Here is a 17,812-nt window from a genome sequence, read left to right on the forward strand (position 1 = left end):
GTCACGGGGGATCATGGGGGTCATCAGGGGTCATGGGGGGTCATGGGGGGTCCTCAGGGGGCACGGGGGGGGTCCTCAGGGGTCACGGGGGGGTCGTGGGGGGTCACGAGGGGTCCTCAGGGTCACGGGGTTCATGGGAGGGTCACGGGGGGTCATGAGGGGTCATGAGGGGTCATCAGGGGTCACGGGGGGTCACGGGGGGTCATGAGGGGTCCTCGGGGGTCACGGGGGGGTCATGGGGGGGTCACATAATTCTGGGGGTCCCAAGGGGTCGTGGGGGGGGTCACAGGGGTCGTGGGGGTTGCAGGGGTCACGGGGGGGTCACAAGGGGTCACAGGGGTCATGGGGTCACAAGGGGTCACGGGGGTGGAGCCTCCCTCAGCCCCGCCCCCCCCTTCCCCCACCCCGCAGCGGGCGTGGCAGCGGCGCCGCCCTTCCTGGAGGAGCCGACCAATGGGAGCGCGGTGCTGGGGGCGGAGGCGGAGCTGCGCTGCGCCGTGCGGGGGGGCGGGGCCGTGCAGTGGGCGAGGGGCGGGCTCCTGCTCGGGACCCCGCCCACCCCCGCCCACCCCCGCTACCGATTGGCTGGAGACCCCAGCAGGGTGGGTGGGGCTGCGAGGGGGCGGGGCTGAGGGATGAAGGGGCGGGGCTAACGCGGGGGGGTAGGGGCTGAAAGGGCGGGGCTAAGAAGGGTGTGGTGAAGAGGCGGGGCTTAAACCTGCACCCCTGGGTGCCCTCCCCCGGACCCCTGGGTGCCCCCCACCTATGGGTGCCCCCCCCCCAGACCCCTGGGTGCCCCCCCCGGACCCCTGGGTGCCCCCCACCCCTGGGTGCCCCCCCCCCCAGGTGCACCCCCCCCGAACCCCTGGGTGTCCCCTCCAGACCCCTGGGTGCCCCCCCCAGGTGCCCCCCCCCCCAAACCCCTGGGTGCCCCCCCCCGAGACCCCTGGGTGCCCCCCCCCCCAGGTGCGCCCCCCCCGAACCCCTGGGTGTCCCCCCCAGACCCCTGGGTGCCCCCCCCAGGTGCCCCCCCCCCCAAACCCCTGGGTGCCCCCCCCCGAGACCCCTGGGTGCCCCCCCATGGGTGCCCCCCACCCCTGGGTGCCCCCCCAGACCCCTGGGTGCCCCCCCCGGGTGCCCCTCCTCGGACTCCTGGGTGCCCCCCCCCACCCCCCTGGGTGCCCCCCCCCACCCCCCTGGGTGCCCCCCCCCCAGACCCCTGGGTGCCCCCCCCCCAGACCCCTGGGTGCCTCCCCCATGGCTGCCCCCCACCCCTGGGTGCCCCCCCAGACCCCTGGGTGCCCCCCCCGGGTGCCCCCCCCCCCACCCCCCCGGGTGCCCCCCCCCCACCCCCCTGGGTGCCCCCCCCACCCCCCTGGGTGCCCCCCCCACCCATGGGTGCCCCCCCAGGCCAGCACCACCTGCGCATCGGGGGGGTGACGCTGGAGGACGATGACGTCTTCGAGTGCCAGGTGGGGGAGGGGAATGGCACCCAACCCCGGGCGTCCCGCCCGCCCTGCTCACCGTGCTGGGTGAGCACTGGGAGGAGCTGGGAGAGCACTGGGAGGGACTGGGAGGAGCTGGGAGAGCACTGGGAGGAGCTGGGAGAGCACTGGGAGGGACTGGGAGGAGCTGGGAGAGCACTGGGAGGAGCTGGGAGAGCACTGGGAGAGCACTGGGAGGAGCTGGGAGAGCACTGGGAGGGACTGGGAGAGCACTGGGAGGGACTGGGGAGGCACTGGGAGGGACTGGGACGGACTGGGGGGGCACTGGGAGGCACTGGGAGGTATTGGGGGGGCAGTGGGAGGCACTGGGAGGGATTGGCGGGGCACTGGGAGGGACTGGGGAGGCACTGGGAGGGACTGGGGGGGCACTGAGAGGGACTGGGGGGCACTGGGAGGCACTGGGAGGGACTGGGGGGGCACTGGGAGGAACTGGGAAGGCACTGGGAGGGACTGGGAAGCACTGGGAGCGACTGGGAGGCACTGGGAGGGACTGGGAGGGATTGGGGGAGTACTGGGAGGCACCGGGGGGGCACTGGGATGGACTGGGGGGGCACTAGGAGGCACTGGGAGGTATTGGGGAGGCACTGGGAGGCACTGGAAGGGATTGGCGGGGCACTGAGAGGGACTGGGGGGCACTGGGAGGCACTGGGAGGGACTGGGAGGGATTGGGGGGGTACTGGGAGGCACTGGGATGGACCAGGAGGTTACTGGGAGGGCACTGCGCGTTATTGGGAGGCACTGGAGGTTACTGGGATGGAGTGGGAGGGCACTGGGTGTTACTGGGAGGGCACTGGGAGGGCACTGGGTCTTACTGGGAGGTTACTGGGAGACACTGGGATGGACTGGGAGGTTACTGGGAGGGCACTGGGTGTTACTGAGAGGGCACTGGGATGGACTGGGAGGTTACTTGAAGGGTACTGCGGGTTACTGGGAGGCACTGGAGGTTACTGGAGGTTACGAGAGGCACTGGGAGGTTACTGGGAGGGCACTGGGATGGACTGGGAGGTTACTGGGAGGTTACTGGGAAGCACTGGACGTTATTGGGATGGAGTGGGAGGGCACTGGGAGGCACTGGGTGTTACTGGGAGGGCACTGGGTGTTACCGGGAGGCACTGGGAGGTTACTGGGATGGAGTGGGAGGGCACTGGAGGCACTGGGTGTTACTGGGAGGGCACTGGGAGGCACTGGGAGATTACTGGGAGACACTGGGATGGACTGGGACATTACTAGGAGGTCACTGGGAGTTACTGGGAGGCACTGGGGAACATTACTCAGCCCCCGACGCTTACCGGGAGGGCTTCCTGGGTTACCCCCAGTCTCTAACTGGTTTATACTGGTACCCCCAGTACCACCGGGCCCCCCCACCCTGGAGCTGCCCCCGGGGGCGGAGCTTCCCTGGGTGGGCGGGGCCGAGGTGGAGGTGCGCTGCCACGCCCTCGACGCCCGCCCAGCCGCTCGCCTCACCCTCACCCTGGGTGAGATTGGGGGGGGGGGGGGGGGGGATTTGGGGGCGCCCCTGAGCCCGGGGGGGGGTGGGGGAGGGTGGGGGTGGGTGGGGGGGTGGGGGTGGGGGATGGGTGAGGGGGTGGGCGGGGTTTGGGGGGGGCTGGGGGGGGGTTGGGAGGGGTTTGGGGGGGATTTAGGGAGGGGGGTTTTGGGTCATTTTGGGGGGATTTGGGGGGATTTGGGTGGTGGTTTTTGGAGGGGGGTGGGGGGGGATTTGAGGGGGGATTTTGGGGGGGATTTGGGTCATTTTGGGGGGATTTGGGGGTGTTTTGGGGGCAAATATAGGGATTTTAGAATGCGGGATTTTGGGTCATTTTGGGTCGTTTTGGGGGGATTTGGGTGGTGGTTTTTGGAGGGGGGTGGGGGGGACTTGGGGGATGATTTTGGGGGGATTTGGGTCATTTTGGGGGATTTGGGGGTGTTTTTGGGGGCAAATTTAGGGATTTTAGAATGCGGGATTTTGGGTCATTTTGGGTCGTTTTATAGGGTTTTGGATGGTGGTTTTTGGAGGGGGGTGGGGGGGACTTGGGGGATGATTTTGGGGGGGATTTGGGTCGTTTTGGGGGGATTTGGGGGTGTTTTGGGGGGCAAATTTAGGGATTTTAGAATGCGGGATTTTGGGTCATTTTGGGTCGTTTTGGGGGGATTTGGGTGGTGGTTTTTGGAGGGGGGTGGGGGGGACTTGGGGGATGATTTTTGGGGGGATTTGGGTCATTTTGGGGGGATTTGGGGGTGTTTTGGGGGGCAAATGTAGGGATTTTAGAATGCGGGATTTTGGGTCATTTTGGGTCATTTTGCAGGGATTTGGATGGTGGTTTTTGGAGGGGGTGGGGGGGACTTGGGGGATGATTTTGGGGGGGATTTGGGTCATTTTGGGGGGATTTGGGGGTGTTTTGGGGGGCAAATGTAGGGATTTTAGAATGTGGGATTTTGGGTCATTTTGGGTCGTTTTGGGGAGATTTGGGTGGTGGTTTTTGGAGGGGGTGGGGGGGACTTGGGGGTGAATTTGGGGGGATTTGGGGGGATTTTGGTGATTTGGGGGCTGAATTTTGGGGATTTTGGAGGATTTTGGGGGTGAATTTTGGGTGAATTTTGGGTGAATTTTGGGGTGATTTCAGGGAGATTTGGGGCTGAATTTTTGGGGTAATTTGGGGTGAATTTGGGGTGAATTTTGGGGTGATTTTTGGGGTGCTTTGGCGCTGATTTTTTGGGGGGATTTGGGGGATTTGGGGGAATTTTTGAAGGTAATTTTTGGGGGGAATTTGGGAGGTTTTGGGGGTGAATTTTGGGGTGAATTCAGGTGATTTTGGGGGGGGATTTAGGGCTGATTTTGGGGGGATTTGGGGGAATTTTGGGGGGATTTGGGGGGATTTGGGGGCGATTTTTGGGGGATTTCAGGGAGATTTGGGGCTGATTTGGGGGGATTTGGGGTGCTTTGGGGGCTGAATTTTGGGGTGACTTTGGGGTGAGTTTTGGGGTGATTTGAGGGGATTTTGGGGGTGATTTGGGGGGATTTTGGGGTGAATTTTGGGTGATTTTGGGGGGATTTGAGGGGATTTTGGGGGTGATTTGGGTGGCTGAATTTTGGGGGGATTTCAGGGAGATTTGGGGCTGAATTTGGGGGGGATTTGGGGCTGAATTTTGGGGTGATTTGGGGGATTTTGGGGTGATTCGGGGCTGATTTTTGGGGTGACTTTGGGCTGAATTTTGGGGTGGTTTGGGGTGATTTGGGGGTTGAATTTGGGGTGAATTTGGGGGGTATTTGGGGGGATTTTGGGGGTGAATTTTGGGGGGATTTTGGGGGGAATTTGGGCAATTTGGGGGGTTGAATTTGGGTGATTTTTGGGGTGATTTGGGGCTGAATTTTGGGGTGACTTCGGGGCTGAATTTTGGGGTGATTTCGGGGAGATTTGGGGCTGAATTTTGGGGGTAATTTGGGGTGAATTTCGGGTGAATTTTGGGGTGGTTTGGGGCTGTTTTTTTGGGGTGATTTTGGGGATTTTGGGGAATTTTGAAGGTAATTTTTGGGGGGAATTTGGGAGGATTTTGGGGGTGAATTTTGGGGTGAATTCAGGTGATTTTGGGGGTGATTTAGGGCTGATTTTGGGGGATTTTGGGGGTGATTTGGGGCTGAATTTTGGGGTGATTTCAGAGGGATTTGGGGGTGAATTTTGGGGGTGATTTGGGGGATTTTGGGGGTGATTCAGGGCTGATTTTTGGGTGATTTTTGGGGTGATTTTTGGGGTGATTTTGGGGTGAATTTTGGGGTGAATTTTGGGGTGGTTTGGGGCTGTTTTTTGGGGTGATTTTGGGGGATTTGGGGGAATTTTTGAACGTAATTTTTGGGGCGGAATTTGGGAGGATTTGGGGGGTGAATTTTGGGGTGAATTCAGGTGATTTTGGGGGTGATTTAGGGCTGATTTTGGGGGGATTTTGGGGAATTTTGGGGTAATTTGGGGGGATTTGGGGGTAAAAATTTGGGTGAAATTTTGGGGTGAAATTTTGGGTGGATTTGGGGTGATTTTGGGGCTGATTTGGTGGCGATTTTTGGGGTGATTTCATGGAGATTTGGGGCTGATTTTGGGGTGCTTTGGGGGCTAAATTTTGGGGGGATTTTGGGTGTCAATTTTGGGGTGACTTTGGGGTGAGTTTTTGGGGTGATTTGGGGGGATTTTGGGGGTGATTTGAGGGGATTTTGGGGGTGATTTGGGTGGCTGAATTTTGGGGGGATTTCAGGGAGATTTGGGGGTGAATTTGGGGGGTGATTTGGGGGATTTTGGGGGTGATTCGGGGCTGATTTTTGGGGGGGATTTTGGGTGACTTTGGGGCTGATTTTTGGGGTGACTTTGGGGTGATTTTGGGGTGGTTTGGGGTGATTTTGGGGTGAAATTTGGGTGATTTTGGGGGGGATTTGGGGGGATTTTGGTGGTGAATTTTGGGGGATTTTGGGGAGAATTTGGGCAATTTTGGGGTTGAATTTTGGGTGATTTTGGGGGTGATTAGGGGGGATTTGGGGGTGACTTTGGGCTGAATTTTGGGGTGATTTCGGGGAGATTTGGGGCTGAATTTTGGGGTAATTTGAGGTGAATTTTGGGTGAATTTTGGGGTGATTTTTAGGGGGTTTGGGGCTGTTTTTTGGGGTGATTTTGGGGGATTTGGGGGAATTTTTGAAGGTAATTTTTGGGGGGAATTTGGGAGGATTTGGGGGTGAATTTTGGGGTGAATTCAGGTGATTTTGGGGGTGATTTAGGGCTGATATTTTGGGGGATTTGGGGGAATTTTGGGGGGATTTGGGGGTGAAAATTTGGGTGAAATTTTGGGGTGAAATTTTGGGTGGATTTGGGGTGATTTGCGGGTGATTTTTGGGGGATTTCAGGGAGATTTGGGGCTGATTTTGGGGGATTTGGGGGGATTTTGGGGGGAAATTTGGGTGATTTTGGGGGTGATTTGGGTGGCTGAATTTTGGGGTGATTTGGGGGTGATTTTGGGGTGATTTGGGGCTGATTTTGGGGTGATTTTTGGGGTGAATTTGGGGTGGTTTTGGGGGTGATTTGCGGGTGAATTTTGGGGGGATTTGGGGGTGAATTTTGGGTCATTTTTGGGGTGATTTGGGGGGATTTTGGGGGTGATTTGGGTGGCTGAATTTTGGGGTGATTTCAGGGAGATTTGGGCTGAATTTGGGGGGGATTTGGGGGTGATTTAGGGCTGTTTTTTGGGGGGATTTTTGGGGAATTTGGGGGTGAATTTTGGGGGTGATTTGGGGGCATTTTGGGGGTGATTGGGGGCATTTTGGGGGTGACTTTGGGCTGAATTTTGGGGGGTTTTGGGGGGATTTGGGGTGATATTTGGGGGATTTTGGGGGTGTTTGGGGGTATTTTGGGGTGTTTGGGGGATTTTGGGTGATTTTGGGGGTGATTTTTGGGGTGATTTAGGGCTGATTTTTGGGGGGATTTTGGGCAATTTTGGGGTGATTTTGGGGTGATTTGGGGGGGTTTTGGGGCCGCAGGGGGGAGCCGCTCCCCGACATCTCCAGCCGCGTCTTCGAGGGCTCCCACCCCAAACTGAGCTCCAGCGAGGTCACCGTCCGGTGAGCACCAGTACACACCAGTATGGCCCAGTACAGACCAGTGCCAGCCACTATGGCCCAGTATAGACCAGTACGACCCAGTATAGACCAGTATGGCCCTGTATACGGCGTTACTGACCAGTATGGGCCAGTAGAGAGAAGCACAGGCTGCTACAAGACAGTGCTGACCAGTCCAGACCAGTACGGCCCAGTCCAGACCAGTACTGCCCCATATACACCGTTACTGACCAGTATGGGCCAGTACAGAGAGGCACAGGCTGCTACAAGGCAGTGCTGACCAGTCTAGACCAGTATGGCCCAGTATAGACTAGTATGGCCCAGTATAGACCGGTATAGCCCCATACACAGCATTACGGACCAGTATGGGCCAGTATGGCCCGGTATAGATCAGTATGGCCCCATATACATCATTACTGACCAGCTGGGCCAGTACAGAAAGTCAGAAGCTGCTACAAGACAGTGCTGACCAGTCTAGACCAGTATGGCCCAGTATAGACCAGTATGGCCCCATACACAGCATTATTGACCAGTAGGGGCCAGTATGGTCCAGTATAGACCAGTATGGCCCCATATATGGCATCACTGACCAGTATGGGCCAGTACAGATAGGTACAGGCTGCTACAACACAGTGCTGACCAGTACGGCCCAGTATAGACCAGTACAGCTTTGTAGACGTTGTTACTAACCAAGGTGCACCAGTACAAATCAGTATGGACCAGTACAGGCCAGTATGAGCCTCTATTGGCAACTATTAGCCAGTACTGGCCAACTGTGGCCCAGTATGGCCCAGTATGAGCCAGTAGGGTCCAGTATGGACCAGTATACGCCAGTAAGGCCCAGTATGAGCCAATATGGACTGGTGTGGACTAGTATGGCCCAGTATAGGCCAATAAGAGCTACTATCGCCCAGTAGGGACCAGTGTGGACCAGTATGGACCAGTATAGGCCAACAGGGGCCAGTATGGCCCAGTAGGAACCAGTACGGGCTAGTATAGGCCAATAGGGACCAGTATGGCCCAGTAGGGACCAGTGTGGGCCAGTATAGGCCAATAGGGGCCAGTATGAGCCAGTATGGCCCAGTGTAGGCCAATAGGGGCCAGTATAGGCCAATAGGGGCCAGCATGGACCAGTAGGGACCAGTATGAGCCAGTAGGGACCAGTATGAGCCAAGGTGGACCAGTATGTACCAGTATAGGCCAATAGAGCCCGGTAAGGACCAGTATGAGTCAGTAGGGACCAGTATGAACCAGTATAGGCCAATAGGGGCCAGTATGGCCCAGTATGAGCCAGTATGGACCAGTATACGCCAATAGGGGCCAGTATGAGCCAGTATGGCCCAGTATAGGCCAATAGGGCCCAGTTTGGCCCAGTATGACCCAGTCTGCCCCCCTGACCCCGCCCCCCCTCCCAGCCTGACCCCGCAGAGCCACGCCCACGGGCAGCGCCTCGTTTGCTCGGCCGCTAACGAGGCCGGGCCGGCCCCGGCGGACGCCGGTGTCACCCTGGACGTCCTCTGTGAGTCGCCCCCCCAATATCCCACTGGGGACCCCCCAATATCCCACTGGGGACCCCGATATCCCGTGGGGACCCCCAAATAATGCCCTGGGCACCCCAATATCCCACTGGGACCCCCCCAATATCCCACTGGGACCCCCAATACACCCCCGGGGACCCCCCAATACCCCAGGGGAACCCCAATATCCCACTGCGGACCCCTCAATACCCCCCGGGGACCCCAAATAACGCCCTGGGCACCCCAATATCCCACTGGGACCCCCCAATATGCCACTGGGACCCCCAATATGCCGGGGGAACCCCAATATCCCCCGGAGACCCCCCAATATCCCACTGGGTCCCCCAATATCCCCCAGGGACCCCCAAATAACACCCTGGGCACCCCAATACCCCCCCGGGACCCCCCAATAGCTGCTGGGGACCCCAATATCCCCCTGGGGAGCCCCCCAATACCCCCCTGGGACCCCAATCCCCCCCCCGGGGACCCCAAATACCACCCAGAACCCCCCAATACCCTCCCGGGGACCCCCCAATATCACCCTGGGGACCCCCCAATCCCCCCTGGACCCCCCAATACCCCCCCAGAACCCCAATACCCCCCCGGGGACCCCAAATATTTCCTGGGACCCCAAATCCCCCCCCCGGGGACCCCCAAATACCCTCAGGGACCCCAATACCCCCCTGGGACCCCCCAATATCCCCTGGGGACCCCAAAACCACCCCCAAACCTGCCCCATGACTCCCCGAGACACCCCAAAACTACCCCCGTGGCCCCCAAATACCCTCCCAGTGCCTCCCAGTACCCCCCCAGTACTCCCAGTCCCCACCCACAGAGGCACTGGGCCCTCCCAGTGCCTCCCAGTACCCCCCCAGTCCCTGCCCATGGAGTCCCAGTACCCCAGTGCCCCCCTAAGCCCCCCCCAGTACCTCCCAGTACCCCCAGTTCCCACCCATAGATGCACTGGGCCCTCCCAGTGCTCCCCGAGGCCCCTCCAGTACCCCCCAGTATCCCCAGACCCCACCCACAGAGACACGAGGCCCTCCCAGTGCCTCCCAGTACCCCCCCAGTCCCCCCCCATGTAGGCACTGGGCAATCCCAGTGCCCCCCAGTGCTCCCCTAAGCCGCCCCAGTACCTCCCAGTACCCCCAGTCCCCACGCCGGAGCCGCTGGGTCCTCCCAGTGCCCTCTCAAGATCTCCCAGTGCCTCCCAGTACCCCCCCAGTACCACCCAGTCTCCACCCACACAGGCACTGGGCTCTCCCAGTGTTTCCCAGTGCCCCCCAGTACCCTCCTCGAAGGCCCCGGACCCTCCCAGTGCCTCCCAGTTCCCCCCAGTACCCTCCCATGAAGTCCCTAGTCCTTCCCAGTGCCTTCCAGTCGCCCCCAGTTGCTTTCAGTCCCCCCTCCATGGAGGCTCCGGGCCTTCCCAGTGCCTCCCAGTCTGACCAGTGCTCCCAGTTCCCCCCGGCCCCCCAACCATCGAGGGACTGGAGTCGCCCCACGTGCGGGCGGGGGACACCCTGCGACTGGTCTGCGTCGTCCGGGGGGGCAACCCCCCTCCCAGTCTGCACTGGGACAAGGTACTGGGAGCACTGGGAGCACTGAGATGGGGAAGCAGGGGCACTGGGACAAGGTACTGGGAGCACTGGGAACACTGGGATGGGGAAGCAGGGGCACTGGGAGCACTGGGAACACTGGGATGGGGAAACAGGAACTGGGGGCACTGGACAAGGCACTGGGAGCATTGGGAACACTGGGATGGGGAAGCTGGGGCACTGGGACAAGGTATTGGGAGCACTGGGAACATTGGGATGGGGTAGCAGGGGCACTGGGAGCACTGGGAACACTGGGATGCGGAAATGGGAACTGGGGGCACTGGGACAAGGCACTGGGAGCACTGGGATGGGGAAGCAGGGGCACTGGGAGCACTGGGAACACTGGGATTGGGGAAACGGGAACTGGGGGCACTGAGATAAGGCACTGGGGGCCACTGGGAACACTGGGATGGGGAAGAAGGGGCACTGGGAGCACTGGGAGGGGGCACTGGGACAAGGTACTGGGGGCACTGGGAGCACTGGGAGAAGGGTCCCGGCTGGCACCGGGAGCACTGGGAGCACTGGGATGGGGAAGCAGGGGCACTGGGACAAGGTACTGGGAGCACTCGGATGGGGAAGCAGGGGCACTGGGAGCACTGGGAACACTGGGATGGGGAAACAGGAACTGGGGCACTGGACAAGGCACTGGGAGCATTGGGAGCACTGGGATGGGGAAGCTGGGGCACTGGGACAAGGTACTGGGAGCACTGGGAACATTGGGATGGGGTAGCAGGGGCACTGGGAGCACTGGGAACACTGGGATGCGGAAATGGGAACTGGGGGCACTGGGATAAGGCACTGGGAGCACTGGGATGGGGAAGCAGGGGCACTGGGAGCACTGGGAACACTGGGATGGGGAAACAGGAACTGGGGGCACTGGACAAGGCACTGGGAGCACTGGGAACACTGGGATGGGGAAGAAGGGGCACTGGGAGCACTGGGAGGGGGCACTGGGACAAGGTACTGGGGGCACTGGGAGCACTGGGAGAAGGGTCCCGGCTGGCACTGGGAGCACTGGGATGGGGAAGCAGGGGCACTGGGACAAGGTACTGGGAGCACTCGGATGGGGAAGCAGGGGCACTGGGAGCACTGGGAACACTGGGATGGGGAAACAGGAACTGGGGGCACTGGACAAGGCACTGGGAGCACTGGGAACACTGGGATGGGGAAGCTGGGGCACTGGGACAAGGTACTGGGAGCACTGGGAACATTGGGATGGGGTAGCAGGGGCACTGGGAGCACTGGGAACACTGGGATGCGGAAATGGGAACTGGGGGCACTGGGACAAGGCACTGGGAGCACTGGGATGGGGAAGCAAGGGGCACTGGGAGCACTGGGAACACTGGATGGGGAAACGGGAACTGGGGGCACGGGACAAGGCACTGGGAGCACTGGGAACACTGGGATGGGGAAGCTGGGGCACTGGGGGCACCGGGACAAGGTACTGGGAGCACTGGGAGCACTGGGATGGGGAAGCAGGGGCACTGGGAGCACTGGGAACACTGGGATGCGGAAACGGGAACTGGGGGCACTGAGATAAGGCACTGGGGGCCACTGGGAACACTGGGATGGGGAAGAAGGGGCACTGGGAGCACTGGGAGGGGGCACTGGGACAAGGTACTGGGGGCACTGGGAGCACTGAGAGAAGGGTCCCGGCTGGCACTGGGAGCACTGGGATGGGGAAGCAGGGGCACTGGGACAAGGTACTGGGAGCACTCGGATGGGGAAGCAGGGGCACTGGGAGCACTGGGAACACTGGGATGGGGAAACAGGAACTGGGGGCACTGGACAAGGCACTGGGAGCACGGGAACACTGGGATGGGGAAGCAGGGGCACTGGGAGCACTGGGAACACTGGGATGGGGAAACGGGAACTGGGGGCACTGAGATAAGGCACTGGGGGCCACTGGGAACACTGGGATGGGGAAGCAGGGGCACTGGGAGCACTGGGAACACTGGGATGGGGAAACGGGAACTGGGGCACTGAGATAAGGCACTGGGGGCACTGGGAACACTGGGATGGGGAAGAAGGGGCACTGGGAGCACTGGAGGGGGCACTGGGACAAGGTACTGGGGGCACTGGGAGCACTGGGAGAAGGGTCCCGGCTGGCACCGGGAGCACTGGGAGCACTGGGATGGGGAAGCAGGGGCACTGGGACAAGGTACTGGAGCACTCGAATGGGGAAGCAGGGGCACTGGGAGCACTGGGAACACTGGGATGGGGAAACAGGAACTGGGGGCACTGGACAAGGCACTGGGAGCATTGGGAACACTGGGATGGGGAAGCTGGGGCACTGGGACAAGGTACTGGGAGCACTGGGAACATTGGGATGGGGTAGCAGGGGCACTGGGAGCACTGGGAACACTGGGATGCGGAAATGGGAACTGGGGGCACTGGGACAAGGCACTGGGAGCACTGGGATGGGGAAGCAGGGGCACTGGGAGCACTGGGAACACTGGGATGGGGAAACGGGAACTGGGGGCACTGAGATAAGGCACTGGGGGCCACTGGGAACACTGGGATGGGGAAGAAGGGGCACTGGGAGCACTGGGAGGGGGCACTGGGACAAGGTACTGGGGGCACTGGGAGCACTGAGAGAAGGGTCCCGGCTGGCACTGGGAGCACTGGGATGGGGAAGCAGGGGCACTGGGACAAGGTACTGGGAGCACTCGGATGGGGAAGCAGGGGCACTGGGAGCACTGGGAACACTGGGATGGGGGAAACAGGAACTGGGGGCACTGGACAAGGCACTGGGAGCACTGGGAACACTGGGATGGGGAAGCAGGGGCACTGGGAGCACTGGGAACACTGGGATGGGGAAACGGGAACTGGGGGCACTGAGATAAGGCACTGGGGGGCACTGGGAACACTGGGATGGGGAAGAAGGGGCACTGGGAGCACTGGGAGGGGGCACTGGGACAAGGTACTGGGAGCACTGGGAGAAGGGTCCCGGCTGGCACTGGGAGCACTGGGATGGGGAAGAAGGGGCACTGGGAGCACTGGGAGGGGGCACTGGGACAAGGTACTGGGAGCACTCGGATGGGGAAGCAGGGGCACTGGGAGCACTGGGAACACTGGGATGGGGAAGAAGGGGCACTGGGAGCACTGGGCGGGGGCACTGGGACAAGGTACTGGGAGCACTGGGAGAAGGGTCCCGGCTGGCACCGGGAGCACTGGGAGCACTGGGATGGGGGGTGCCCCTCACCCCCCCCCCCCCGGGTGCCCCCCCCCCCCCCGGGTGCCCCCCCCCCATGGGTGCCCCCCCCCCCCCCCCACGGGTGCCCCCGCCCCCCCCACGGGTGCCCCCGCCCCCCCCCCCGGGTGCCCCTCCCCCCCCCGGGTGCCCCGCCCCCCCCCCATGGGTGCCCCCCCCCCCCACGGGTGCCCCCGCCCCCCCACGGGTGCCCCCCCCCCCACGGGTGCCCCCCCCCCCCACGGGTGCCCCCCCCACCCATGGGTGCCCCTCCCACCCCCGGGTCTCCCTCACCCCCCCCCCCCACGCGTGCCCCTCCCCCCCACGCGTGCCCCTCCCCCCCACGCGTGCCCCTCCCCCCCCACGCGTGCCCCTCCCCCCGCAGGACGGGGAGCCGCTGGGGGGCCCCTGGGTGACGCAGGGGCACCCCGGGGTGTCGCGGAGCCGGGTGACGGTGACGGTGACGCCGGGGGACGACGGGGGCCACCCTGAGGTGCCACGCCCGCACCCCCCTCCCCCCCGGGGGGGGCAGCGCCAGCGTCACCCTCAGCGTCACCTGTGGGTATACTGGGGGATACTGGGGGGGACTGGGAGGGCGGGCTGGGGGCTCTGGGGTGTGCGGGGAGGCTGGACTGGGAGCTCAGAGGTGTACTGGGAGGCACTGGGGGTACTGGGAGGCCAGACTGGGAGCTCTGGGTTATGCTGGGAGGCTGGACTGGGAGGTCAAAGGTATACTGGGAGGCACTGGGGATACTGGGAGGCCGGACTGGGAGCTCTGGGTTATGCCGGGAGGCTGGACTGGGAGGTCAAAGGTGTAATGGGAGGCACTGGGGGTACTGGGAGAGCAGGCTGGGGGCTCTGGGGTATACTGGGAGGCTGGACTGGGAGCTCAGAGGTATACTGGGAGGCACTGGGGATACTGGGAGGCCAGCCTTGGAGCTCTGGGTTATGCTGGGAGGCTGGACTGGGAGGTCAAAGGTATACTGGGAGGCACTGGGGATACTGGGAGGCCGGACTGGGAGCTCTGGGTTATGCTGGGAGGCTGGACTGGGAGGTCAAAGGTGTAATGGGAGGCACTGGGGGTACTGGGAGAGCAGGCTGGGGGCTCTGGGGTATACTGGGAGGCTGGACTGGGAGGTCAAAGGTATACTGGGAGGCACTGGGGATACTGGGAGGCCAGCCTTGGAGCTCTGGGTTATGCTGGGAGGCTGGACTGGGAGGTCAAAGGTATACTGGGAGGCACTGGGGATACTGGGAGGCCGGACTGGGAGCTCTGGGTTATGCTGGGAGGCTGGACTGGGAGGTCAAAGGTATACTGGGAGGCACTGGGGATACTGGGAGGCTGGACTGGGAGCTCTGGGTTATGCTGGGAGGCTGGACTGGGAGGTCAAAGGTATACTGGGAGGCACTGGGGATACTGGGAGGCCAGCCTTGGAGCTCTGGGTTATGCTGGGAGGCTGGACTGGGAGGTCAAAGGTGTAATGGGAGGCACTGGGGATACTGGGAGGCCGGACTGGGAGCTCTGGGTTATGCTGGGAGGCTGGACTGGGAGGTCAAAGGTATACTGGGAGGCACTGGGGATACTGGGAGGCCGGACTGGGAGCTCTGGGTTATGCTGGGAGCATGTACTGGGAGATCAAATTTATACTGGGAGCTACTGGGGATACTGGGAGGCCAGACTGGGAGCTCAAAGGTATACTGGGAGGCACTGGGGATACTGGGAGGCTGGACTGGGAGCTCAAGGGTATACCGGGAGCTACCGGGGATACTGGGAGGCCAGACTGGGAGGTCAAGAGTATACTGGGAGGCTGGACTAGGAAGTCAAAGTTATACTGGGATCTACTGGGGATACTGGGAAGCCAGACTGGGAGATCAAATGTATACTGGGAGGCACTGGGGACACTGGGAGCCTGTACTGGGAGCTCTGGGCTATACTGGGAGGCTGGACTGGGAGGTCAAAGTTATACTGGGAGCTACGGGGGATACTTGGAGGCCAGCCTGGGAGCTCTGGGTTATACTGGGAGAGCAGGCTGGGAGCTCTGGGTTATACTGGGAGAGCGGGCTGGGGACTCTGAGGTGTACTGGGAAACTCTGGGTACACTGGAAGCCCAAATTGGGATCCCCAGCTCTACTGGGAGCCTATACTGGGATCTCCCAGCCATACTGGGGGCCTGTACTGGGAGTTCTGGGTTATACTGGGAGCCCGTACTGGGAGCACTGGTTTATACTCGGAACCTGGACTGCGAGCTCTTGGGTGTACTGGGAGACCCTGGGTACACGGGAAGCCCAAACTGGGATTCCCCCAGCTCTACTGGGAGCCCATACTGGGATCTCTGGGTTATACTGGGAGCCTATACTGGGAGTTCTGGGTTATACTGGGAGCCCATACTGGGAGCACTGGTTTATACTGGGAGCCCAGACCCGCCGGCCGAGGTGACGATCGCGGGGACCCCGGTAGTGGCGGAGAACGGGACGGTGGCGCTGACCTGCACCAGTGCTCCCAGTAACCCCCCAGTTCAGCTGCACTGGTGGCTGGGGGGGCGGGAACTGGTCCCCACCGAGACCACCCGCACCCAGGTGAGCCCGTGGGGGGGGGGGTCCCACGGGTGGGGGGGTCCCACGGGTGGGGGGGTCCCACGGGTGGGGGGTTCTGGGGGGGTCCCACGGGTGGGGTGTCCCACGGGTGGGGGGGGTCCCACGGGTGGGGGAGGTCCCACGGGTGGGGGGGGTCCCTGGGGGGGGTCCCACGGGTGGGGGGGTCCCACGGGTGGGCGGTTCTGGGGGGGGTCCCACGGGTGGGGGGTTCCCGGGGGGGGGTCCCACGGGTGGGGCGGGGTCCCACGGGTGGGGGGTTCCGTGGGGGGGGGGTCCCACGGGTGGGGTGTCCCACGGGTGGGGGGGTTCCCTGGGGGGGTTCCCTGGGGGGGGTCCCACGGGTGGGGGGTCCCACGGGTGGGGGGTGTCCCGTGGGGGGGTCCCACGGGTGGGGTGTCCCACGGGTGGGGGGGTTCCCTGGGGGGGGTTTCCACGGATGGGGCAGGGTCCCACGGGTGGGGGGGTTTCCACGGGTGGGAGTTCCACGGGTGGGGGGGTTGCATGGGTCAGGGGGTTCCCTTGGGTGGGGGGGGGGTCGCATGGATGGGGGTTCCACGGGTGGGTGGGGGGTCCCGTGGGTGGGGGGGGGTCCCACGGGTGTGGGGGGTCCGTGGGGAGGGGTGACGTGGGTGGGGGGATCCCACGGGGTGGGGGGTCCCACGGGTGGGGGTCCCAAGGGTGTGGGTCCCACGGGGGGTGTGTGTGTCCTACGGGGGGGGGGGTCCCCACGGGGGGTCCCTGGGGGGGTCCCACGGGTGGGCGGGGGGTCCCTGGGGGGGTCCCACGGGTGGGGGGGGTCCATAGGGGGGGTCCCACCGGGGGGGGGGGTCCATGGGGGGGTTTTCCCTGGGTGGGGATGGGGGGGGCGTCCAATGGGTGGGGGGGGTCCCACGGGTGGGGGGTCCCCGGGTGCCCCCGGTGACCCCGGGGCCCGGCAGGCGGAGGGGCGTGGCTCGGTGACGGTGTCCAACGTCACGCTGGTGGGGCGGCGCGAGGACCACGGGCGCCCCCTGGTGTGCGAGGCCGTCACCCCCGGGCTGGGCACGCGCAGCGCCACCCTCCTCCTCAGCGTCACCCGTGGGTGCCGCGTCCCGGGGGGGGGGCACTGGGAGGGTACTGGGGAGGGGTTGGGAGGGACTGGGAGGGGATTGGGAGGGGACTGGGAGGCACTGGGAGGGGACTGGGAGGGACTGGGGAGGGATTGGGGGGACTGGGAGGACACTCGGAGGGGACTGGGAGGGACTGGGAGGCACTGGGGAGGGATTGGGGGGCACTGGGAGGGGACTGGGAGGGACTGGGGAGGGATTGGGGGGGACTGGGAAGGGATTGGGGGGGACTGAGAGGGACTGGGGAGGGATTGGGGGCGACTGGGGGGGGACTGGGAGGGACTGGGAGGGCACTGGGGAGGGATTGGGAGGGACTGGGAGGGTTGGGAGGGGATTGGGAGGGACTGGGGAGGGATTGGGGGGGACTGGGGAGGGATTGGGGGGGACTGAGAGGGACTGGGGAGGGATTGGGGGCGACTGGGAGGGGACTGGGAGGGCACTGGGGAGGGATTGGGAGGGACTGGGAGGGTTGGGAGGGGATTGGGAGGGACTGGGGAGGGATTGGGGGGGACTGGGAAGGGATTGGGGGGGACTGGGAGGGACTGGGGAGGGATTGGGGGCGACTGGGAGGGACTGGGGAGGGATTGGGGGGGACTGGGAGGGACTGGGGAGGGATTGGGGGTGACTGAGAGAGATTGGGGGCACTGGGAGGGCACTGGGGAGGGATTGGGAGGGACTGGGAGGGGATTGGGAGGGACTGGGGAGGGA

At 63.1% G+C, this 17,812-nt stretch overlaps 1 protein-coding gene across 1 annotated transcript in view; it reads left to right on the plus strand.

Moving 5' to 3' along the window:
* Positions 1 to 411: 411 nt before the first annotated feature.
* The window catches only part of LOC142077452 (nephrin-like), a gene marked incomplete at its 5' end in the record, with an annotated part of 35,036 nt that continues 17,635 nt past the window's right edge, over positions 412 to 17,812 (plus strand). The window contains 10 exon segments of the mRNA XM_075139434.1: positions 412 to 606; positions 1,411 to 1,488; positions 2,852 to 2,980; positions 7,220 to 7,388; positions 8,511 to 8,614; positions 10,074 to 10,195; positions 13,789 to 13,881; positions 13,883 to 13,961; positions 15,823 to 15,980; positions 16,937 to 17,075. Of these exon segments, the coding sequence (XP_074995535.1) occupies positions 412 to 606; positions 1,411 to 1,488; positions 2,852 to 2,980; positions 7,220 to 7,388; positions 8,511 to 8,614; positions 10,074 to 10,195; positions 13,789 to 13,881; positions 13,883 to 13,961; positions 15,823 to 15,980; positions 16,937 to 17,075 (1,266 nt within the window).

The sequence above is a fragment of the Calonectris borealis genome, unplaced genomic scaffold, assembly GCF_964195595.1.
Source record: "Calonectris borealis unplaced genomic scaffold, bCalBor7.hap1.2 HAP1_SCAFFOLD_256, whole genome shotgun sequence".
Classification (NCBI taxonomy): domain Eukaryota; kingdom Metazoa; phylum Chordata; class Aves; order Procellariiformes; family Procellariidae; genus Calonectris; species Calonectris borealis.